Source organism: Heterodontus francisci, chromosome 26 (assembly GCF_036365525.1).
Source record: "Heterodontus francisci isolate sHetFra1 chromosome 26, sHetFra1.hap1, whole genome shotgun sequence".
In the NCBI taxonomy this organism is placed as follows: Eukaryota; Metazoa; Chordata; class Chondrichthyes; order Heterodontiformes; family Heterodontidae; genus Heterodontus; species Heterodontus francisci.
In genome coordinates this window covers 16,341,319-16,365,831 of record NC_090396.1, presented here as the reverse complement: position 1 = coordinate 16,365,831, position 24,513 = coordinate 16,341,319, and the positions used below count along the sequence as shown (strand labels likewise).

Genomic DNA, 24,513 nt, shown 5'->3' with positions numbered 1-24,513 from the left:
TTTGGGGTGTGCAATGTCGGTGTATTTGGGGTGTAGAATGACAGTGTATTTGGGGTGTAGAATGTCTGTGTATTTGGGATGTGGAATGTCGGTGTATTTGGGGTGTAGAATGTCAGTGTATTTGGGGTGTGCAATGTCGGTGTATTTGGGGTGTAGAATGACAGTGTATTTGGGGTTTGGAATGTCGGTGTATTTGGGGTGTTGAATGTCGGTGTATTTGGGGTGTGGAATGTCGGTGTATTTGGGGTGTAGAATGTCAGTGTATTTGGGGTGTGCAATGTCAGTGTATTTGGGTGTGGAATGTCAGTGTATTTGGGGTGTGCAATGTCAGTGTATTTGGGGTGTTGAATGTCGGTGTATTTGGGGTGTGGAATGTCGGTGTTTTTGGGGTGTAGAATGTTGGTGTATTTGGGGTATGCAATGTCAGTGTATTTGGGATATAGAATGTCAGTGTATTTGGGGTGTGGAATTTCAGTGTATTTGGGGTGTAGAATGTTGGTGTAGTTGGGGTATGCAATGTCAGTGTATTTGGGATATAGAATGTCAGTGTATTTGGGGTGTGGAATCAGTGTATTTGGGGTGTGGAGCATCAGTGTATTTGGGGTGTAGAATGTCGGTGTATTTGGGGTGTGGAATGTCGGTGTATTTGGGGTGTGCAATGTCAGTGTATTTGGGATATAGAATGTCAGTGTATTTGGGGTGTGGAATTTCAGTGTATTTGTGGTGTGCAATGTGGGTGTATTTGGGGTGTAGAATGTCGGTGTATTTGAGGTGGAGAATGTCAGTGTATTTGGGGTGTGCAATGTCAGTGTATTTGGGGTGTGCAATGTCAGTGTATTTGGGGTGTGCAATGTCAGTGTATTTGGGGTGTGCAATGTCAGTGTATTTGGGGTGTGCAATGTGGGTGTATTTGGGGTGTGGAATGTCAGTGTATTTGGGGTGTGCAATGTGGGTGTGTTTGGGGTGTGGAATGTCAGTGTATTTGGGGTGTAGAATGTCAGTGTATTTGGGTTGTGGAATGTCCTGTGTTTGGGGTGTAGAATGTCCTGTAATTGGGGTGTAGAATGTCAGTGTATTTGGGGTGTGCAATGTCAGTGTATTTGGGGTGTGCAATGTCAGCGTATTTGGGGTGTGGAATGTCCCGTGTTTGGGTTGTGGAATGTCCTGTGTTTGGAGTGTAGAATGTCCCGTAATTGGGGTGTGGAATGTCAGTGTATTTGGGGTGTGCAATGTTGGTGTATTTGAGGTGTGCAATGTCAGTGTATTTGGGGTGTAGAATGTCAGTGTATTTGGGGTGTAGAATGTCAGTGTATTTCGGGTGTGCAATGTCAGTTTATTTGGGGTGTGCAATGTCAGTGTATTTGGGATGTAGAATGTCAGTGTATTTGGGGTGTAGAATTTCAGTGTATTTGGGGTGTGGAATGTCAGTGTATTTGGGGTGTAGCATATCAGTGTATTTGGGGTGTGCAATGTCGGTGTATTTGGGGTGTGGAATTTCAGTGTATTTGGGGTGTAGAATGTCAGTGTATTTGGGGTGTGCAATGTCAGTGTATTTGGGTGTGGAATGTCAGTGTATTTGCGGTTTGCAATGTCAGTGTATTTGGGGTGTAGAATGTCAGTGTATTGGGGTGTGCAATGTCGGTGTATTTGGGGTGTAGAATATCAGTGTATTTGGGGTGTGCAATGTCGGTGTATTTGGGGTGTAGAATGACAGTGTATTTGGGGTGTAGAATGTCTGTGTATTTGGGGTGTGGAATGTCGGTGTATTTGGGGTGTAGAATGTCAGTGTATTTGGGGTGTGCAATGTCGGTGTATTTGGGGTGTAGAATGACAGTGTATTTGGGGTTTGGAATGTCGGTGTATTTGGGGTGTTGAATGTCGGTGTATTTGGGGTGTGGAATGTCGGTGTATTTGGGGTGTAGAATGTCAGTGTATTTGGGGTGTGCAATGTCAGTGTATTTGGGGTGTTGAATGTCGGTGTATTTGGGGTGTGGAATGTCGGTGTTTTTGGGGTGTAGAATGTTGGTGTATTTGGGGTATGCAATGTCAGTGTATTTGGGATATAGAATGTCAGTGTATTTGGGGTGTGGAATTTCAGTGTATTTGGGGTGTAGAATGTTGGTGTAGTTGGGGTATGCAATGTCAGTGTATTTGGGATATAGAATGTCAGTGTATTTGGGGTGTGGAATCAGTGTATTTGGGGTGTGGAGCATCAGTGTATTTGGGGTGTAGAATGTCGGTGTATTTGGGGTGTGGAATGTCGGTGTATTTGGGGTGTGCAATGTCAGTGTATTTGGGATATAGAATGTCAGTGTATTTGGGGTGTGGAATTTCAGTGTATTTGTGGTGTGCAATGTGGGTGTATTTGGGGTGTAGAATGTCGGTGTATTTGAGGTGGAGAATGTCAGTGTATTTGGGGTGTGCAATGTCAGTGTATTTGGGGTGTGCAATGTCAGTGTATTTGGGGTGTGCAATGTCAGTGTATTTGGGGTGTGCAATGTGGGTGTATTTGGGGTGTGGAATGTCAGTGTATTTGGGGTGTGCAATGTGGGTGTATTTGGGGTGTGGAATGTCAGTGTATTTGGGGTGTGGAATGTCAGTGTATTTGTGGTGTGCAATGTGGGTGTATTTGGGGTGTAGAATGTCGGTGTATTTGGGGTGGAGAATGTCAGTGTATTTGGGGTGTGCAATGTCAGTGTATTTGGGGTGTGCAATGTCAGTGTATTTGGGGTGTGCAATGTGGGTGTATTTGGGGTGTGGAATGTCAGTGTATTTGGGGTGTGCAATGTCGGTGTATTTGGGTGTAGAATGTCAGTGTATTTGGGTTGTGCAATGCCCTGTGTTTGGGGTGTAGAATGTCCTGTAATTGGGGTGTAGAATGTCAGTGTATTTGGGGTGTGCAATGTCAGTGTATGTGGGGTGTGGAATGTCCCGTGTTTGGGTTGTGGAATGTCCTGTGTTTGGGGTGTAGAATGTCCCGTAATTGGGGTGTAGAATGTCAGTGTATTTGGGGTGGGGAATGTCCATAAAATGGGCATGTGAAATTTCTCTGTAATGTTTTTGCGGAGCACAACTGGAAACCGAAAAGTCTAGGCCACGCTCCAGTGGTCTGCTGATGGTGTGCTGCACCACTGGGGGTGCTGACTTTCAGATGCAAATTTAAACAGAGGCCCTGTCTATCCTCTCAGGTAGATGTAATAGGTCGGATGACATTAATTCAAAGAGCAGAGGAGTTATCTCCGGTGTCCTGGCCAATATTTATCCCTCAATTAATATTACAAAAGTAAATTATCTGGTCATTATCACATTGCTACTTTTGGGCGCTTGCTGTGTGCAAATTGTCTGCCGCGTTTCCTACATTACAACAGTAACTAACTTCAAAAGTACTTCATTGGCTGTAAAGCGCTTTGGGATGGCCTAAAGTCATGAAAAGCTCTATATAAATGCAAGTTTTGTTTTGCATTGAATGCCTATTTGTTGTGTGAAGTATCCATGTAGTGGGTCTGTAATCTGTCTGTATATATGATGGTGTGGTGATGTCTGTGTTCTAATTGTACTATCTATACATGTCTTGCCTCACACCTCCAGCTGTCAGCGATCTTGTGTATTCAATTTGACGCTAGTTGATTTCACTGTTCCGTGACTGGGCTACTTTGATCAATAACACTCATTGCCTTTTCCTGTTGCTCCCATTGTTTTCCAGGGCAGCCGCCTGTCTATGAGAATCAGGTTGCTGAGGTATCCCCACCGCAGGTTAAGGCTGTCATCAATGTTTCGCTTCCTGCAGATGTCAACAGCTACCCCTTCAGTAAATTCATCAATCAGCACTTTCAGGTAGAGTAACTAACGCTAGAATCCAGGACTTAACAAATGCAGAGGAAGGAGGGGAATTGGGACTCATGGGGCTGGATTTTAACAAGCTCTCGACGTCGTGATCTGTGGTGGGGGGGTCCTGAAGATGGCTCCAAATGAGGCCCACCACAGACCTCGACGCCAGCAGAGCTCGGGCGGATCTGGTGGCGGTGAGGCTCCATAAACTGCAATATACTCACCTGCAATCTTGAGGGCCTGCCGCGATCTTTGGCACGGCGACCGGCACTCCACCACCTTCCATTCCCCGTCCGGGGAAAGGCTGCGTGACACTGGTGGGGAGGGGGAAGGAGGTAAGATTTTCAGTGCAAGGGTGGGGTGGGGGAATGGGGTCGAATACACGTAATGGGTGTAGGGGATGGTGGGAAGGGTTGAAGTTCAAACGTTTGCTGTCTGGGGGGTGGGGGGGGGGGGTGGTTGCGGGGAAGGTCACATTAAAATTTAAGTGCTTTGGGGAGGGAATGGGGAATTAGCTTTGTCATTGTTATGGGGGTGGGAAAGGGGCATAAGAAATTTATTCATTTAATTTTGGGGGAATATTTCTTTAAAATTTTAAATATGCCAGCAGAGCTTTAAAAATGGTGCCAGTGCCAGCTCACAAGCGGCTGATGCTATTGCCAGGGATGGACAGCCTGCCCCTCCATGTGATCAGTGGGGGCAGCCCGCCCTGGCTATTTAAATGAGCTGCCGCGCTTGATTACGTGGCGGCTCTTTGGCGTGCGGCCCGCTCGCTGCTGATCCAGGCCAGAACATGTAGTGGTCAGGTTTCACCCTTTGGACCCCCAACACTTTGATGCAAGTGTCGGGTCAATGTATAAATTCCTTTGACTGCACCAAGAATCCCAATTATGAACCTCAATTGCCATTGACCAGGCTGCACGATTGGCACAACACTGGCTGTTGTTTGGTTATTTGTTAGCTGCAGAGTTGCATGCAGCAGGCTCTGCAATTGCGTTGCCAACCCAGTTAAAGAATCTATGAAAGAAGAGCAGTCTGTAGTTTTAGAGGAACTCACCGCAGCCTCACAGCTCCAGGGACCCGGGTTCAGTTCTGGGTACTGCCTGTGCAGAGTTTGCAAGTTCTCCCTGTGACTGCGTGGGTTTTCGCCAGGTGCTCCGGTTTCCTCCCACAGCCAAAGGCTTGCAGGTGACAGGTAAATTGGCCGTTGTAAATTGCCTCTAGTGTAGATAGGTGCTAGGAGAATGGTGGGGATGTGGTAGGGAATATGGGGTTAATGTAGGATTAGTATAAATGGGTGGTTGTTGGTCGGCACAGACTCGGTGGGCCGAAGGGCCTGTTTCAGTGCTGTATCTCTAAATAAAAAATAAATAAATAAATAAAATTTGCTCCATTGGAACCCAACCACTACAACTGCTCATAGTAAGCATGACCCTTTGGCAACTGTCCTGAACCGTTTTGGTTCACACCAATGTCACGCTCACCATCAGTAAGGGGTGGGCAGCGAAATTGGGCATCCAAGGGAGATTTTCCAGAGTCTGTCCCTGAGCCCAGTGAGAGTAATTTAATTTTCTGCAATGGTATGAAGCGGGTGCTATCAGTTTGGCCACCCATTACACACCAGGCTTGATTTTCCTTTCCGATTACATCAATAAAGAGGAACATAGTGTATAATGGGCAACCAAATCTAAAATTGCCTGACTTACATCATCCGAAAAAAAATTAACATTATCCCATTGGATTCGAGGATGTAACAAATATTGGAAAATTGGCTAGGTTCCTTCATAGGACAATGTCCAACCTGCATTGATATTCCGATGTCCATTGCACTCAGGTAATTCAGAATGCCCGGCACAGAGCCAGGAAACTTACCCCTTTAAAGTCTTGGGAAGGTGTTTGAGGGGAAACTTCCTCAGGAGTCAGTTGTTAAGGGTAGAGGTCCCACTATATCAATGCTCTCCTTTTAAAATGGCACTTTGATAATGGGTAGGGAGTATAACCCAGATTGGCTACATCGCTCAGTTTATGCAAATAGTGAAATTTTTCACATGCTTTGCAATACTGTACCACATCCATGAACACAGATGGCCAGTAGAAATACTGCAGCACATGGCTTAATGCCTTGGTGTCCAGAGGATGGGATGTTGTGGGCAATCTTTAATATATCATCACGATATAGCTCAAGGTCTACTATATCCTTAAACACTTCCAATCCCTTGGGATAAAGAGAAACTAGAATATTGCTGCAGAGGATGTAAAGGGTTATTACCGAAGGCAGTGAGAGAGACCCTCCCACTGTAACAGCAATTATGTAACAGTCACATGAGATAGGCTTGAGAAGAAGAAAGTATAGCAGCATGAAGGATGCTAACTTAGGTGGCTTGCGGAGAGTGTCTGTAGTAATTGTAAATAACAAAGAGTTAACCTTTACTGGAGTCTAAGACTTTCTCTAGGACACCCTACAACGCTACTAATATAAACTCTACAACGTAACATGGTGGCAATGGTAAAACAGTGGTAAAACAGTGGTGAAAAAAGAACCACCAGGGAAACAACAGAAATACCAGCTCGGAACAGTAAGAAAACTACTTCCCTACAGAAGAGGCTGTGAGGAGCTCCGCAGCTGTGGGGGAGTCAGAGTGCTGAAATATAGGCTGCACCACAGAACAGAAGGGTAGTCGCCTGCAAATAGAATCCAGCGATCGTGTGAGTTAAAAGCCCTTTGAAAAGCTTAAAATAATTTTCTTAAGTCATCATGCTCGAAGAAAAAGAAAAGGGAAAAAACCCAATTCTTCACTCGGGTTAAGCGCAATGACGAAGAGCGGGAAACCCCCAAAAAGCCTGTGAACTGCCAAAAAGCACGGGAAACCCCCAAGAACAGCTGTGAAACTCCATTAAGGCAACCAAGCCCGAAAAAAGTGAATTTCTCAAGCAAAGGGGAAAACCCTAAAAAAAAGCCGATTAAAGCAGCAGGGAACACTCAAGAACAGCTGTGACACCTCCATTAAAAGCAAGCTAGCCTGAACAAAAACTGTTTCTTAAAGGGGACTATCGTTTAAAAAATCTATTAAATAAAGCAATATGGATCCAAAATTGGGAATGCCGGAGAGTTTCCAAAATCAAGAGGGACTCAATCAGATTCAAAACTGGGGGGAAAAAAGGTTCCTAAAGTTTAGAATCGCTTCGCAACTCTATCCAAAATCTGAAATGGAGCAAGTGAATACCTTTCTATATTCAGTAGGTGTGATTGCTGACAATGTAATTGTCCGACATGGAGTCGTGATGATACCAATAAATTTGAAGAGGTACTTCAAGCCTTTGATAAATATTTTAATCTTCATGCCAATAACATCTTGGAAAGAGCCAAATTTAAGAAGCAGGTGCAGCTGACTGGCAAATCTGTAGACTCCTATATTAATGACCTGTATAGATTGGCAGAAGGTTGCGAATACGGGAATTAAAAGCAGAACTAATCAGAGACAGGATAGTCGTCGGCCTAGCAGATGAATCCTTGTCAGACCTGTTGCGATCCAAGGAAGACCTTACACTGGAAAAGGCCATTCAAATTATGATAGGCAGACGTTCACAAACAGAATAGGGACATCCTATGAGCTGAAGATAACCCGTGGATGAGAAGGAGTCCAATTCCTGTCCAACTGGTTAAGCCAAAGCCAGGGACACACTTTGAGGAACAGAAAAAACATACAGGTGAGAAGACAAATGAAATAGGAAAACCTTGCCAACATTGTGGAGCCAAGACCCACAGAGGAGAGCAGTGCCCAGCAAGTAAAGCTGAGTGTTTTTTGTGTGGAAAAACTGCACAATATGAGAAGATGCATCACAGCAAAATTGCTGCACTTCATGATACAAAGCAGGAAACCCTCACACAAACAGCAGGGAATCAAGTACAGCAGTACCCACAAGAGAAAGAACCAGGAGAGTTCTTGGGAGAAATCAGTACTCCAGACCAAGATTTATGGACAGCAGACATCTATATGAATGGATATCTCACAAATTTTAAGCTTGACATGGGAGCGCTAGCATCAGGGTATTGTCTGACCAAGAGCCTTGGGTGAAGAGACATTACCTGCAACCGCCAGATACACAGTTGCATGGTCCAGGTGGGACACAACTGCAAGTAAAAGGCAAACTCCAAGCAACCCTGCAGCATAAAGGCAGACAACTGGTAGAGACCTTATATTTCCAGCACAATCAAGAATATTCTTTACTGAGCAGGAATGCCTGCTTGGAACAGCAGTTAATTAAAAAGGGAGCCGAAGTCAAGCAAACAAAGCAACAAATGCTGGCCTTACCAGTAACACCCACAACCCATGAAAAAATAAAACTAAAATTGGGAATGTTTAAACAGAGCCTGGATGCTATTGTGGGAGAGTTAGGGTACTAGAGGGATGGACTGTGATGGGTGAGTTACGTACTAGAAGGTTGGGCCGTGATGAGAGAGTTAGGGTACGAAAGGGATGGGTGTTGATGGGAGAGTTAAGCCACTAGAGGGATACGTTGTGATGGTACAGCCAGGGATTGGTTACAATGGGCAAGTTATGATATTAGAGGGATGGGCTTCAAATCAGAGGCTTAGAAGACTAGAGGAATGGATTGTGATGGTAGAGATAGAACACTAGAGGGATTAGCTTTGATAGGAGAATAAGGGTACCAAAGTAATGGAATCCAACAGGAGAGTTTCCTGATAGAAAGACCATCAAACTTACCAAGCTAGCCACCAAGAAGGTCTAGTTAATAACAGATTCTCCTGCTGACCGGTATCAGTGAATCTAACAAGTCCACCTCTCAGGCTGTCACACCAGCAGCCAGTGAGTGATTCCAACACCTAGCAGAAAAGCAGAAAAGAAAAGAAGAGAAATAAAAAAGGAAAAATAGTTTCATCTTGCCAGTGTTCACAGTTTTTTGCTTTCTATCTGGGGTAGATGAGCATTATAGTTTGAGTTTAAGTAAGACACAGCAATCCTTTGATTACAACAGAGTGAGGATGTAGGGAGCATGGATAGGGCAGAATTTAGTGAGGTCTTTAGGAGCAGGAATGGAGATGTGGGGGCCAGAGAACAGCGACGGACCCGCCTGCCCAGAAATCCAATGTCGTGACGCAGTTCCAGATTTATTCAGTGCGGGAAAACTCCAAAGCAGGGTCGCCACCCCAACATGACAGGATTTTAATTTAAACAGGTCATTGTTCAACATACAACTGATCACGATTCAATAGGGGGTTTGGAATTAAGTGAATGCCTCACATGGCTTTGGATCTCCAGCCGTGGAAAGGTTGCAGACCTGAGGTGGGGCGACAATGCCGACACAGGAAGGCAGCTATGACAGGCACTCGATAGGGGATGGGGGAGAGCGGAGATCATTGTCAGCCTGCAGTGCAGTGCACTCTGCACGGCTGGGCTTGGTCTCAGGTGAGAGGGTCCAGAGGGCTTGGTCTTGGGTGGCAGTGCCGGGTGGGCTTGGTCTTGGGTGGCAGCGATGGGTGGGTTTGGTCTCAGGTGGCAGTGCTGGGTGGGCTTGGTCTCCGCTGGCAGTGCCGGGTGGGCTTGGTCTTGGGTGGCAGCGATGGGTGGGTTTGGTCTCAGGTGGCAGTGCTGGGTGGGCTTGGTCTCCGCTGGCAGTGCCGGGTGGGCTTGGTCTTGGGTGGCAGCGATGGGTGGGTTTGGTCTCAGGTGGCAGTGCTGGGTGGGCTTGGTCTCCGCTGGCAGTGCCGGGTGGGCCTGGTCCTGGGTGGCAGCGATGGGTGGGTTTGGTCTCAGGTAGCTGTGCCAGATGGGCTTGGTCTCGGGTGAGAGGGTCCAGTGGACTTGGTCTCAGGTGGGCAGTGCCAGGTGGGCTTGGTCTCAGGTGAGAGGCTCCACTGACCGTAGTACTAAGTGCTGGGCACTCTGCAAGCATGGATACTGAGGGCCATTAGCACGTATTCCAAAGGGTGTGGCAAAGGGAAAGGTGACAAGGCAAGTGCATCTCTGCAAGGACAGTGCTCTGGATGCCTACTGATCAGCTGGAATGGGTCTCATACACTCTGTCTTTGTGGACCCCAAACTCAACTCAGCTATCCCCAAATGTCTGAGTGACAGTGTCAGCAAAGACTACAGCTCTGCAGGGAAGCCATCACCAATTTATGCTGCAGGCCAGGTTATGATCAATGGGCTTTGGTGGACAGGCAATGCTCATGACCCTGAAGATTACCATGGCACTCAGTTTTTACCCGTCCAGAATATACGATTCTGATTGTGGTCGGAGAAACGCACTGTTAATTCAATCCCGTCCCTCTACAGATCGCCTAACATATCTTTTTAAACTTTCCAAATTAAAGAAAGACCCAGCCAAACTGTACTATCTATTAACCCCGAATGAGGCTAACCAAACCACCTGTCTTTAAATCAACAAATTAACTGTTTAATTAGAAAAACTAAATTCTTAAACACTACGAAGATATAAGCAACATTTAAAATAGAAAAAATTAGAGTCCTTGCAAATTTACGCTCCTGCCTGAGGTGAAAAAGTCCAAGGTTGCTTGAAGTCCTCACAGCCGTCCGATGGGGAGAGAAAGGTTCTTCAACAGTAGTACAGTCCGTCGTCTAATTCCAGCAGTAAATGTTGCTTTCCTTCTCCAGCGATGAATTTCAACAATTAACTTGCAAACACTTTCAATAGAATCAATCTGACTTTAGAGTTTTTGAGGGATAAAAGATTGTCACAGTCTCACTTCCCTTCCTTCAGTTTAAATTATCAGAGATCTCTGTTTTGGCTTGACCTTTTTTTGAATTTTGAGAAAGAATAATAAATAAACAGACTAAATTCTCTTCCTTCAATTGAAATGGTCTGAGAGCTCTTCTTTCAGGTGCTAACACACAGCTGTCTGTCTGTGTCTCTTAGAACAGGCTGCTTGCACTATAAGCCAGTTCAAAATTAAATTGTAACAAATCTATCTCTTGATGCTCAGTCCAAGTGGCCCTATCCAAGGCAACGAGAATGCACCTTTTCGGTAACTCCTGAGGCCTGCTTGTTCTTAAAGCAGTACTGATCCTTTGCTGTCTTAAAGCAACACCACATATTTCCCAGGGAGAAAAAAAAACTACAGGATCGTAACATAGTCGACATTTAGGGCCTTCATGTCACGTTTGCAAGCATCCTTGAAGCAGGGCTTTGGGTGCCCCACTGATTGGCCCCAGCTACCTCACCATACAGAAGGTCCTTGTGCATGCGACCGTCTTCCATCCATCAAAGCCACCTCTGTTTGATTAGGAGCTGTCTTTGAGAGGACTGCCACATTTGTGATTTTGTCCTGCCAGCATATACCCATAATGCGCCGCAGATAGCGAAGATAGAAATTATTGAGCATCTTTTCCTTGTAGCTGTAAGTCCCCCATGCTTCACAGACATACAGCAAGGTGCTGAGAAACATAGGCCTTATAAACCATCAGCTTGGCCCTAGGGGTTAGCTTGGTGTTATTCCATGTATGTTTCACAAGTCGGCCAAAGGTGGTAGCTGCTTTCGCTATGCATGTATTGAGCTCTGAATCAAGGGCAGATTGTCTGTCACTGTGGACTAAGGTAGCAGAATTTACTAGCCACTTCCAGTGGGTGTTTTTTAGTGTCATCAGGGGCAGAGATACAACACCTTGTCCCATGACCATGGTTTTTTTGACGCTTATAGTCAAGGAGGACAAGTTACAGGCACAGGAGAGACCGTCCATCAAACTTTGTAGCTGAGTTTCCATGTGAGCAAAGAATGCAGCATCATCAGCATAGAGGGGTTTTCTGATCAGGATGCGATGTGTTTTTGTATTCGCTTTCAGCCTTGATAAATTGTACAGCTTGCTGTCTGACCTAGTGTGCAACTAGACTCCTTCCAAATATGCAGGAGCACAGAGAACAAGATGCCAAACAGATCCCCGCTAGCTCCAGTGCTGTGGACAGAGGTCACAGATCTGGTATGCCTCCGCTAGTCCATGAGGTTTCCCTGGCGTTATGGACATGTTTGTCCTGCAAGTGGAAAGAGGAACACAGTAAGACTTCACAGGAAGAGCAATAGAGGAGCTATGCTAGTGGCAGCCCCTTGTCTCCTGATGGAATTCCCTACATGGCTTCTCCCCACGTCTCAGGCGTCATCATTGGGATGAGCTGTGAAAGAAGGTGGCCTGTCTCCGAGATGCAGCCATGCATTTGCCAGGATGTGGTGATGCCTCACCCCTTGCCAGTGTCTTTGTGGTCACTCCCATGTCGCTCTGACTCCCACGTAAACACATGCAAGCCCCACAGAGGAGAAAGGTATGAAGCACTCACCTTGGCAGAATGAAGGAGGCCATTGACTCTCTTCCTGCACTGGGCCCAGTTGCATGGAGTGATCCCACGGCTGCTGACATCCTCTGTGCTCGCCATCCAGGCTTGCTTGGTTAGGCGGGAGGATCTCTTCTTGCCGTGACTTAGAAAGAGGATCTCCCACCTTTCCCTTGCAGTCTGGAGAAGAATCTCCAGGGAGGCATCGCTAAAACATCGGGCCACCCTGTGTCTGGCGCCGAACATGATCCTAGTTCAATCGGGCTCTGTTGCAACAGTTTGCAGTCCTGGCGCAGGGGAGTCCAGGAATTGCAGTTCAAGGAAACAGCCGCTACTGTAATGTTACAGTGGGGTGTCCAGTAGGCCCAGGAAACAGCAGCTACAGCAGTGTTGCAAGGGGATCCAATAGTTCAAAGTACCATCAAACAACTCCAAAAATACTCCAGGTTCACTGACTCACTGAAAGGCAGCAATGCAAGCAGGGCTGGCACTGCTTTAAATATGGCACCAGCACCTGCACTAGAGTCATAGAGTCATCTGATGCTGCAATCACCACCTTAGAGTCTGTCCCTATCACATAATTGGACAGGCCCTGCGCCTCCATTATATCAAGAGGCCGCCCGCCACGTTATCGCAGTCAGCTGGCCGCATGCGTCACAGGCAGTGATGGCACTTACTTCTGGGTCTGCTGACAAGACCCGCAATGGGATCACTAAATTCAGCACTATGCAGGATGGAATATTTGGAGCTTAGTAGGAACATGAAAGGAAAATTTGGCATAGCAATGACCATAGTATTGATAAACAGAGAGAGTCAAGAAAGGTTGTGACAGAGAGCTGTTGGTTGGAGGTGAGAAAAGAAAGTCTCTGGACGAAATTTTACTAGCCCTTTGGTGTTGGGGATTGTGGCAGGGGGTCCTGGAAAATTCTTCCGGGAGAGGCCTGACACAAACCCCAACACTAAGAAGCCCCGCCGCATTTTAACGTCGGCGGTGAGGCCTCGGTGCGCAGCCCCAGCCACTCGGCGGCGGAGCCTTCATTTTCATATTAAAATTAATTTTAAAACATGCAAATAAACCTACTTGGCCCCAACGGCCGTCCCACGCCGATATTCCAACCTGTGTGCGGAAAGTCCGTGCCTTTGGACCTCCGTTCGGAGTTCCGAGGTGAGACACTGGAGGGGAGGGTGGAGGAGTGAAATTATCAGGGGCAGAGTGAGAGGGAGAAAGAGAAACAGTTTTTATTGGCTGTGGGGATGGTGGGAAGGGGTTGAAGGGCAAATGCGACGAGGTTGGGATGGAAAGTTCGGGTTGGGAATAAAGTTAATTTTCGTGATATAGGCCAATAAAAAAAACACTGGGGTGGTTGGGAAAGGGCTTCCAGCTTTTAATTTTTTTTTTAAAGAAAATGCACAGTAATGTAACTTTAAACATTCATTTATTTCCTAAGGGCTTGAAGCCCATTAAACATGGCGCTGGTGCGGTGTCGCCGGACGCCGTTACTGGAGACACAGCGGCCGCCCCCTCCATTTAAATGAGTCCCCGCTTATAATATCGCGGGGCTTCGTGGCACACAAGTCGCGTGTACATCGTGCCTTCTTTTAAGCTTATAAAATTCAGCCCTATCAGATGATAAGGTATTTTTAAAATAAATTTGTTAGAGACAGAATTAGAACAGCCAGTGTGGTTAATGTGATAAAGGTGGTACTGTATATTGTGAAAGTGTTAATCATTGTACTGGAACTGATATCTGTAATGTGGAGAAGTTAGATCATGAGTTAGATATGGATCAGGAAGGTCATTTGGCCAAGGTCTACCCACCTGGAAAGACTCTACAGCCACCTCCAACACAGAATCCAACATTTTCTTTAATGATTCCAAGGGTTTGTGCCTCTAATACTCTGCTAAGAGGTCCATTCTCTCTATCAACCGCTGCTTTGTGTCAAGAACATCCCAATATCCGAAGTCCCGCAGAATTTGCTGAAACCTACCATGTTATCTACATTTCAATAATATCCATAAAAGTGGCTGTAATATAATGTTTATGATAGCTTATTGATTCATTAAACAGTAAATGTTTCCCCTGATTGTTGGACAGAAATCTGTGGAACGTTTAACAGACACAGAATGAGAAATTGATCATCAGGCCTTCCCTGTGAGAACTTTGTGCTTAGTAAGATGTAATGTTCAAATCCAAACATGGCAGCCCAGTGCATCTAGGGTTAGAGCAGTCAGAAAAGAACCCACTCCAGATGGATCCCTAGCATTAGATTGATACTTTCAGGAAAAAAAAGATAATTGCTGGGAAGGAAAATGGAATGAATGTCATGCTGTGCTGTAGAAGATGCTCCTCCAATGTTGGGATTATGGAATATTGTTGGGACAGTGTACAGGCAGTTTTATTCTGTATCTAACCCCTGCTATACTTTCCCTGGGAGTGTTTGATAGGACGTGTGGAGTGAGCTTTACTCTGTATCTAACCTGTACTATACTTGCCCTGTCAATATAGAGCAAGATATCCTCTATATTTAATAAAAGCAAAATATTGCAGATGCTGGAAATCTGAAATAAAAACAAAAAATGCTGGAAATACTCAGCAGGTCTGGCAGCATCTGTGGAGAGAAAAGCAGAGTTAATGTTTCAGGTCAGTGATCTTTCATCAGAACTGGCAAAGTTAGAAATGTAATAGGTTTTAAGCAAATAAAGTGGGGGTGGGGCAAAAGATAATAAAAGGGAAGGTGTTGATAGGACAGAGGGTCACAGAGAATAGATGACCAGAAGGTCATGGAGCAAAGGCAAAGGGTGTGTTAATGGTGTGGTGAAAGACAAAGCGTTAGTGCAGAGAGGGTGTTAAATGACCGAATAATGAACAGGTCTGGCCAAAAGCATAAACATGAAAAAAAGCAGTTGGCAGGCACATGGTAAAAAAATGAATGATGAAACAAACTAAAATAGTGACAGTGGATAATGCTCATTGTTTAACATTCGGGTCTGGGGCTGCACTCGGTATTTGTAAACCCAGCTCCCCACCCCTGGGGTTTGTTAACCCGTTCCTGCCAGCGACCTCTCCCCTTGCAGCTCACAATCCTCTGTATTTAGCCTGTGCTGAGAGAGAAACAGGTCAAAGAGAGAGAGAGAGAGAGAGAGAAAAATAGAAGTTAAGCAGAAGAAGGAAACAGAATTGATGGAACAAACTGAGAATCAGAAGTAATGGACATGTGAGAATGACAACAGTGTAAGTCTACAGTCATCTTTGCAGACTGCCCAGAACCAACATCACAATCACGTGGGACATGAAAGGCTATGATAACTTTTTGGTGACTCCCAGCCTAAGAAAGTTTGATGATCACAGTGCCAGGATTCCCCTGAGTGCCTTGATTTGGTACAACTTTGTAACATGCGCCCAGGTATTTACTGCTGTAGAGGTGAATCCACACACAAGGCATGAAGAATGTTAAGTGCATAGAGATGGATAAATGGAAGATGGCTGGGCATGTACGGTGTGGAAGCATAGTGGTTGTGTTACTGGACTTGTAATCTAGAAACAGGAGTTCAAATCCCACCAATTAATTAAATTAAATAAGTCTTTCTTTCTTTTGGGCCTCCTTATCTCGAGAGACAATGGATACGCGCCTGGAGGTGGTCAGTGGTTTGTGAAGCAGCGCCTGGAGTGGCTATAAAGGCCAATTCTGGAGTGACAGGCTCTTCCACAGGTGCTGCAGAGAAATTTGTTTGTTGGGGCTGTTGCACAGTTGGCTCTCCCCTTGCGCCTCTGTCTTTTTTCCTGCCAACTACTAAGTCTCTTCGACTCGCCACAATTTAGCCCTGTCTTTATGGCTGCCCGCCAGCTCTGGCGAATGCTGGCAACTGACTCCCACGACTTGTGATCAATGTCACACGATTTCATGTCGCGTTTGCAGACGTCTTTATAACGGAGACATGGACGGCCGGTGGGTCTGATACCAGTGGCGAGCTCGCTGTACAATGTGTCTTTGGGGATCCTGCCATCTTCCATGCGGCTCACATGGCCAAGCCATCTCAAGCGCCGCTGACTCAGTAGTGTGTATAAGCTGGGGATGTTGGCCGCTTCAAGGACTTCTGTGTTGGAGATATAGTCCTGCCACCTGATGCCAAGTATTCTCCGAAGGCAGCGAAGATGGAATGAATTGAGACGTCGCTCTTGGCTGGCATACGTTGTCCAGTCTGGAAATAAGTCTGGAGTGTCAATTAATCATGACCTTGAAACTACTGGATTGTCATAAAAACCTACCTGGTTTACTGTTGCCCTTTAGGGGAGGAAATCTGCCATCCTTACTCAGTCTGGCCTGTATGAGGCTCCAGACCCACAGCAATGTGGGTGACTCCTAACTGTTCACTGAAATGGCCCAGCAAGTCACTCAGTTATATATAAGAAAGTGGCTCACTATCACCTTCTCTGGATAACTACAGATGGGCAATGATTGCTAGCATTGCAAATGACACCCACATCCTGTGAACGAATTGAAAAAAAAAGGAATCAATATGATTAACATACAAAAAGAAAGGGGAGGAGAGTCTCAGGCCCCTCAATGACCCCATCCATTGGATAATGCTTGTACACCACCTCCTCCCACTCTTAACTCCTGAGAGAGGCAAAAACAGAAGATAATCAAAATATGTTCTTGCTTGGGAAAATTTTAAACATCATTAAACACGCCCTCACCCTCACACGTGTCAATTTCTTTGGGAATATAGATTATATGGGAGTGGAAATGACCTGTCAGGCTGTCTCAAAAGTCACAAGAAGCATCTTCCCCACTTTACCTCAGATACAGTTCAACAACCCTGTTTACCAATAAATGATGAATCACGCTCTAAAAATTCAAAACACCCTCCAGTTCCAGTGCCTCCTAGCCAGGGCTATTTCATATCTTTAGCACCCTCTGTGCAAAGACATTTATCTAATCTGCATTGGCCTCAATTATGAGTCCAACCCTCCTTAACCTTGGGCTTGTAACCATTCCCAGTTAAAATAGGGGCTATAAAACCATGAAGATAAATTCACTAGGTCCACACTCCCAGCAGGGAGCTGCACCCAATCGGTGCACAGGGTCAGGATCAGCTGACGATGTCTAGTCTAATCCTATATTCTTCTGCCATGGGCCACCCCCCTAAGATGACAAGTGGAGAAATGAGAGCAAATTCAGACTGTGTGCAACTCCTCACAGGCTCACTGTATAGTTCACAAACATTCTCGAGTTTCTGCATGTTTATTCTGCATATCTGACCAGCAGCCAGTGAAAGAAATTCTCTCTGGGTCTGTGAGCACCAAATCCAGAATCAAGTATCAAATATAATGTACACCATCCAAACTGATGAACTTTGTTCCCTCTCTTGTGCAGGTCCCTCAGTTACAGGTATTGAACCACCCTCTCCAGCAACCCCTCACATACCTGGAAGGAGCACAGAGATACACAGCTGTCGAACTCTTCAAACTGGTAAGCATCAACTTTCACATTCTACAATCAATTTGCTAGGCTCACCGCCAGTTATGAACTCATAAATTTCCCTCCTTTATCCATGGATCCCAAAATTATGGTAATTCATACTTCGCTCAGTTTGCCCTTCCTCCTATACTCCTTAGGCTTTGAACACTCAATCCTCCTGTTACCAAGAGCCATTTCCCCCACCTGGGTGTTAATTTTCTTGAACAGGTAAATAACAAGCGAGCATGGCAGGTAGAAAGTGACCAGTGAACATCCAAACCTCAGCCTGATTCGCAGCTTGAAGTAGGTAAAAGGAAATTATACCTTTGAGTTACTTATTAGGAGTTTAAAAAAATTCATAGTAAAATTGCGCAGCCATGAAAAGGAGGGTAGAGTAACAGAAATTCAGTTGTGCAGAAGTTAATAATATGATGGCGATCATAATGCTTGAGGAACATGACTGGGTCATTATTGGATGCATTTTGCTGTAAGATCTCGGAATCCACTGCAGAACTCCCTTCCTAGTAGCACTGGGGGTCTACCTACACCCCAAGGACTGTAGCAGTTCAAGAAGGCAGCACACCACCACCTTCTCAAGGGCAATTAGGGATGGGCAATAAATGCTGGTCTGGCCAGCAACTCCCACATCCCATGAAGGAATAATTTAGAAAAAACGTGATTGGTATTCTACAAAATTTAAGGTTCAGCACATGAGATTATTTGAAAAAATATAAGTGTATGGTATTGGAAACAACCTTGCGACATGGTTTGGAAATTGATTGGGAGATAGGAGACAGAGAGTAGGGATCATGGGTTAATTAAATGTTTGGTGGGATGTGACAAGTGATTTTCTCCAGGGATCTGTACTGGGGCCTCAGTTTTTTACCATATATATCCAAGTTTGCAGATGGCACTAAGTTAGAAGTAAGCTGTGTGGATGGGAGCAGAAAGTTATAAAGGGATATAGACAGACTAAGTGAGTGGCAAAACTGTGACAACTGGAGTTTAATGTGAGGAAGTATGAGGTCACCTAATCTGGATCCAAGAAAGACAGATCAGAGTATTTTCTTAATGGTGAGAAGCTAGATCCTGTGGTGGAGTGTAGATATTTATTGATCCAAGTGCAGAAATCACAGCTAATGGAATGGTGTCCTTCATTTCAAGGGGACTGGAAGAAAAACGGAAGTTACGCTTTAGCTGTACAGAGCCTTGGTCAGACTCCACCTGGAGCACTAAATTCAGTTCTGGCAATGCACATCAGGAAGGATATTTTGGCCTTGGAGGGGGTGCAGTGCAGATTCACCAGAACAATACCAGGGCTTAAGGAGTTTAATTATGACAGTTTGCATAGACTAAACTTGTATTCCCTCGAGTATTGAAAATTAAGGGGTGATCTAATTGAGCTTTGCATGATGATTAAATGAGTTGATTAGATAAAGAGAAACTATTCCCTCTGTTAGGAGAGTGCAGAACATGGGGGATTACCTTAAAATTAGGGGCAGGCCATTCAGGGGTGATGTCTGGAACCATTGTTTAACACAAAGGGCCACGGAAATCTGGAACTCTCTCCCAAAAATGTTGTAGGTATTGGAGTCAATTGAAAATTTCAAAACTGAGATTAATAGATTTTTGTTGGTTAGGGGTGTCAAGGAATATGGAGCAGAGGTGGGAGATGTCAATTTCAAAGTCAGTCAGTGTCTTGTTACATGCCTTGTTCTGTTTGTCATAAAGTCACTGCACTGTTGTAACAGCGTTCCTTTCACGATTTCTAAATGTCTGACTTTGTATGCTCCAACTCTCTAAGTCTTGCTCTGTTTTCCTGTAATATTGATGCCGCATCTTTTTTGTAACAGTGCTACAGTTCTGTCTGCAACAGTCTGACACTGTCTGTAATGGGCCCGTTTGTAGCAGTCTGACTCTGCCTATAATGGTTCATCTCTGTCTGTAGCAGTCTAAATATGCAATAGTCCCACTTTACCTGTATTTAATGGTCTGACTCTATCTGTAAGGGTCTTGCTCAGCCTGACTGCAATAGACTGACTCTGTCTGCAGTAGTGCTGCTCTGCCTGTAACAGTCAGACTCTGACTGTTGTCTCTCCAATGCCCCATGTTGCATGCGGTTGTTAACTTTCCCCTTTTTTTGGATAGGTTCTGCGGTTTCTGAAAGATGAGTTTCTCCAAGGCAGGAAGGAAATCGTCCTTGGGAATTTTATTGCACAGAAGGGAATATCAAATCCCACACTCCGGAATGAGATCTTCTGCCAGGTGGTGAACCAGACCTGGAAGAACCCAGACATGGAGGAGTGGCAGCGAGCTTGTCTGTTGTTGGCCACCTGTTTGAGCTGCTTACGCCCCTCGCCTGAGCTTGAGAAACCGCTACTCAAGTGAGCAAATCTTGCCATCTTGTTTGGGGTGGGAAGGAGCACCAGAGGTTACCATGGAAAAAGAACCAGACAGTGACCTTTCACCTCTGGTACCTAAATTACAGTGATTGAATGACATGATTCACCATCAATCACTAGCCCTTACCGTCATGAAGTGGGATTGAGCGAGGGCGAAGTTTTAAAGTAAAAAAGAAAACATAGTATTTACAGTACCGAAACAGGGCATCCAGCTCAATTGGTCCATACTCCACACAAACCTCCTCCTACCCCACTTCATCTCACCCTATCAGCCTATCCTATTCCTTTCTCCCTCAGGTGCTTATCCAGTTTCCTCTTACAACTTCTCCAGTAGCTTTGTGTGTAAATACCCCATCTGATGTACTAAACTACATAGAGCAGCAAGATCCCACAATCAATTGCAGGCCTACGCTGACTTAACTGATAGCAGTAGCCGTGACAGTAGGAATTCTGCGATTCACCCCAGTGCCCTTGGGCTAGAGAAAGAAAAACATCTCATTTCTGATCACCCTGTGGGAAAGGATGTGTGGAGGTGAAGTGAGGTACACTCTCAGGAGAGGAAGGGCATGAATTGGAAAAAAACTGTTTAAATTGTTGCCATTTGGGAGAAAATGATTCCCCGGTGCGAACACTTCCAGCCTCAACAGGACTGGTGCTCTGTAGAATGGGCTCTACACTATGCAACCTCCAACCTATTAACCTTAAGGACACTGTTGAAGTAGTGTAGAAGGAAATTTGTTCTGTATTTAACCGCATACTGTACCTGCCCAAGGAGTGTTTGATGGGACATTGTAGAAGGAACTTTACTCTGTATCTAACCCATTTTTTTTTACTCCGTGCTGTTTCTGCCCTGGGAGTGTTTGATGTGACAGTGTAGAGGAAACTTTACTCCGTATCTAACCTATTTTTTTTCTGTTTTTTTATCATGAGCTTTACTCTGTACCTAACCCATGCTGTCCCTGCCCTGGGAGTGTTTGATGGGACAGTGTGGAAGGAGATTTACTCTGTATCTAACGCATGCTTTAAAGCCTGGCTACCCGACCCGACCCTGACCAAACTGACTCCATGTGTCGAATTCGGGTCGGGTCTACATTCGGTGTCCAACATTCAGGCTTAGGTTGGATCGGATTCGGGTTGGCTGTGGTTGGTTGTTTTGTATTGTTTTCTTTTTAATCTACGTTTTGATGCAATTTTTTTTCCTGCACTAATAACCTTTGATATTTTCGGGTTAGATCGGACGTGAAAAAAAATGAAGGACTCGGGCCCGGGTTGGTTTGGCTCTAGTCGGGTTGAACCCGGGTCGGGTTTTAATTTTATATCCGAGCCAGTCTTTAGCATGCTTTACCTGCCCTGGGAGTGTATCGATGGATACCTGAAAGGGAAAATGTTTCATTTCCTACTGTTAATATTACCCAAATTCACAAAAAAAAGGATAATGGCTCCCTGATTATGCATAAAGTTTGCAGTTTCACAGAATCATTACAGTGCAGAAGGAGGTCATTCGACCCACCATGTCCGCACTGGCTCTCTGAAAGAGCAACTCCCCCAGTTCCATTCCCCTGTGCTCTCCCCCTAACCCTGCATATTCTTTTTCATATAACTGTCTAATTCCCTTTTGAATGCTTCAATTGAACCTGCCTCCACCACGTTCTCAGGCAGCGCATTCCAGATCTTAACCATTCGCTGCGTGAGAAAGTTTTTCCTCATGTCACTTTTGCTTCTCTTACCAAATACTTTAAGTCTGTGCCCTCTCGTTCTCGATCCTTTCATGAGTGGGAACAGTTTTTCTCTATCTAATCTGTCAAGACCCCTCATGATTTTGAATACCTCTATCAAATCACCTCTCAGCCTTCTCTTCTCCAAGAAAAACAATCCTAACTTTTCCAAACTATCCTCATAACTGAAATTCCTCATTCCTGGATCCATTCTCGTGAATCTTTTCTATACTCTCTCCAATGCCTTCTTGTCTTTCCTAAAGTGCGGCGCCCAGAATTGCAGTACTCTAGCTGAGGCCGGACTAGTATCTTATACAAGATCAACATAACTTCCTTGCTCTTGTACTTTATGTCCCTATTAATAAAGCCCAGGATACTGTATGCTTTATTAACCGCTCTCACAACCTGTCCTGCCACCTTCGATGACTTATGCACATATACACCTAGGTCCCTCTGCTCCTGCACCCCCTTTAGAATTGTTCCCTTTATTTTATATTGTCTCTCCATGTTCTTCCTACCAAAATGAATCATCTCACATTTCTCTGTATTGAACTTCATCTGCCACCTGTCTCCCCATTCCACTAACTTGTCTATGTCCTTTTGAAGTTCTACACTATCTCCCTCACAGTTCACAATGCTTCCAAATTTCGTATCATCTGCAAACTTTGAAATTGTGCCCTGTACACCAAGGTCTAGGTCATTAATATATATCAGGAAAAGCAAGGGTCCCAACACTGATCCCTGGGGAACTCCACTACAAACCTTCCTCCAGCCCATAAAACATCCATTAACCACTACTGTTTGTTTCCTATCTCTCAGCCAATTTTGTATCCATGTTGCTACCGTCCCTTTTATTCCATGAGCTACATGTTTGCTCACAAGTCTGTTGTGTGCCACTGTATCAAATGCCTTTTGAAAGTCCATGTACATCATATCAACAGCATTGCCCTCATCAACCCTCCCTGTTACCTCCTTAAAAAAACTCCAGCAAGTTAGTGAAACATGATTTTCCCTTCAAAAATCAATGCTGGCTTTCCTTAATTAACTTGCAATTGTCCATGTGACTACTGATTTTGTCCTGAATTATTTTTTTCGAAGTTTTCCCATCACCGAAGTTAAACTGCCTGGCCTGCTTATCTTTACACCCTTTTTTGAACAAGGTGTAACGTTTGCAATCCTCCAGTCCTCTGGCACCACCCAAGTCTAAGGAAGCCTGAAAAATTATGACCAGTACCTCTGCGATTTCCACTCACTTCCCTCAGTATCATTGGATGCATCTCATCTGGTCCCGGTGCTTGATCCACTTTAAGTACAGACAGCCTGCCTAATACTTCTTCTTTATCAATTTTAAACCCCTCTAGTGCCTGACTTACCTCCTCTTTCAACATTGGGTTTCATCTTCTTCCTTGGTAACACTGACATCATAAATGATACACAGGATAACAACAGCTAACTCTGCTGTGTTCTCACACAGGTATGTGTCTGACCACGTCATGGAAGGATATAGGGCCTTGTGTCAACATAAAGTCCTCGGTGCCATGCAACAGAACCAAGGCAGGGCCTTCCCTCCAACCCAGCTGGAATGGACCACCAATAACAGGCGAGGACAGATGGTGCTGGACATCCATATGCTTAATGGTATTTATCTGAGTAGAGTCATGTCATTGACTTGAGTTTATTCAAACATTTTATAGTTCATTTGAAAAAAACAGCAATAATCTGCACCTCTATTTAAGTTTCCTCTTTATGATAGCAGTCCTTGAGAGTTCCTAGAGTCTCTTTTAGATCAGTATGAAGTGCTGCCCTGCTGGAGTTGATGTGCTTTGGGTAAGATGTTATACCAGGATCTTAAAGTCAAATTAAATTCAATTAATTAATAAAAAAATCTGGAATGGAAAGCTAGTCTCAGTTATGGTGGCATGAAACTAACATCGATTGCTGTAAAAACCCATTTGTTTCATGAATGCCCTTTAGGGAAGGAAATCTGCCATCCTTACCTGGTCTGGCCTACATGTGACACCAGACCTACAGCAATGTGGATGACTCTTAACTGCCCTTTGAAATGGCTGAGCAAGCCATTCAGTTGTCAAGGGCAATTAGGGATGGACAACAAATGTTGGCCTTGCCAGTAACACCCATAATCCCATGAAAGAGTAAAAAAAAAACACCTGATCAGGTAGTTCAGGTAAATGTTGAAGATCCCATGGTACTATTCTAGGAGGTGCATAGAATTCTCCTAACCAAAATTCCTCATTAACAAACACCACCAAAAAATAGATTCACTGGTCATTGATCTCATTGCTATTTGTGGGATCTTGCTGTGTGAAAAGTGGTTTCTGAAATTGCCTGAACAGCAACAGTAATTGCACTTCAATAATTAATTTTGTGTGAAATTGTTTTGTTTCTTTGTGAAGTTACAACTGTAATTTATAAATGTAAACTCTCTCTAAATAATGTAATGGAATGAAAAACATTGATAATATATTAGAAATATTGTATCCATGCTCATTTCCTGTATATAAAACTTTCGGCCTTGTTGTCACATTTTAGTTGCACTTCCATGTCAACTTTTTCTACTACAAATTTCCATGTCCGTATACATAATGGTAAATGTCTGTGTAAATTGTCACATCGTAATCACACATTGCTACCAGTGATAGCAGTGTATAGTTTTACCTGATTTACCTTATTAAAATCCCTCAAAATTTTCAATATCTCCAATTAGATCCCCTTTTCTGTTCTAATGAAAAGATCCCCAGTTTTTAGTAGTCTCAGTTTATAACTAAACATTTTCGTACCTG

The 24,513-nt window shown here is 44.6% G+C and overlaps 1 protein-coding gene across 1 annotated transcript in view; it reads left to right on the top strand.

Annotated features, from left to right (window-relative positions):
* Positions 1-24,513, top strand: part of myo15b (myosin XVB) — a 183,697-nt gene that overhangs the window by 12,359 nt on the left and 146,825 nt on the right. Inside the window, exons 2-5 of the mRNA XM_068058629.1 lie at positions 3,704-3,834; positions 17,512-17,607; positions 19,744-19,979; positions 23,187-23,350. Of these exons, the coding sequence (XP_067914730.1) occupies positions 3,704-3,834; positions 17,512-17,607; positions 19,744-19,979; positions 23,187-23,350 (627 nt within the window). The remainder of the gene's footprint in view (positions 1-3,703; positions 3,835-17,511; positions 17,608-19,743; positions 19,980-23,186; positions 23,351-24,513) is intronic.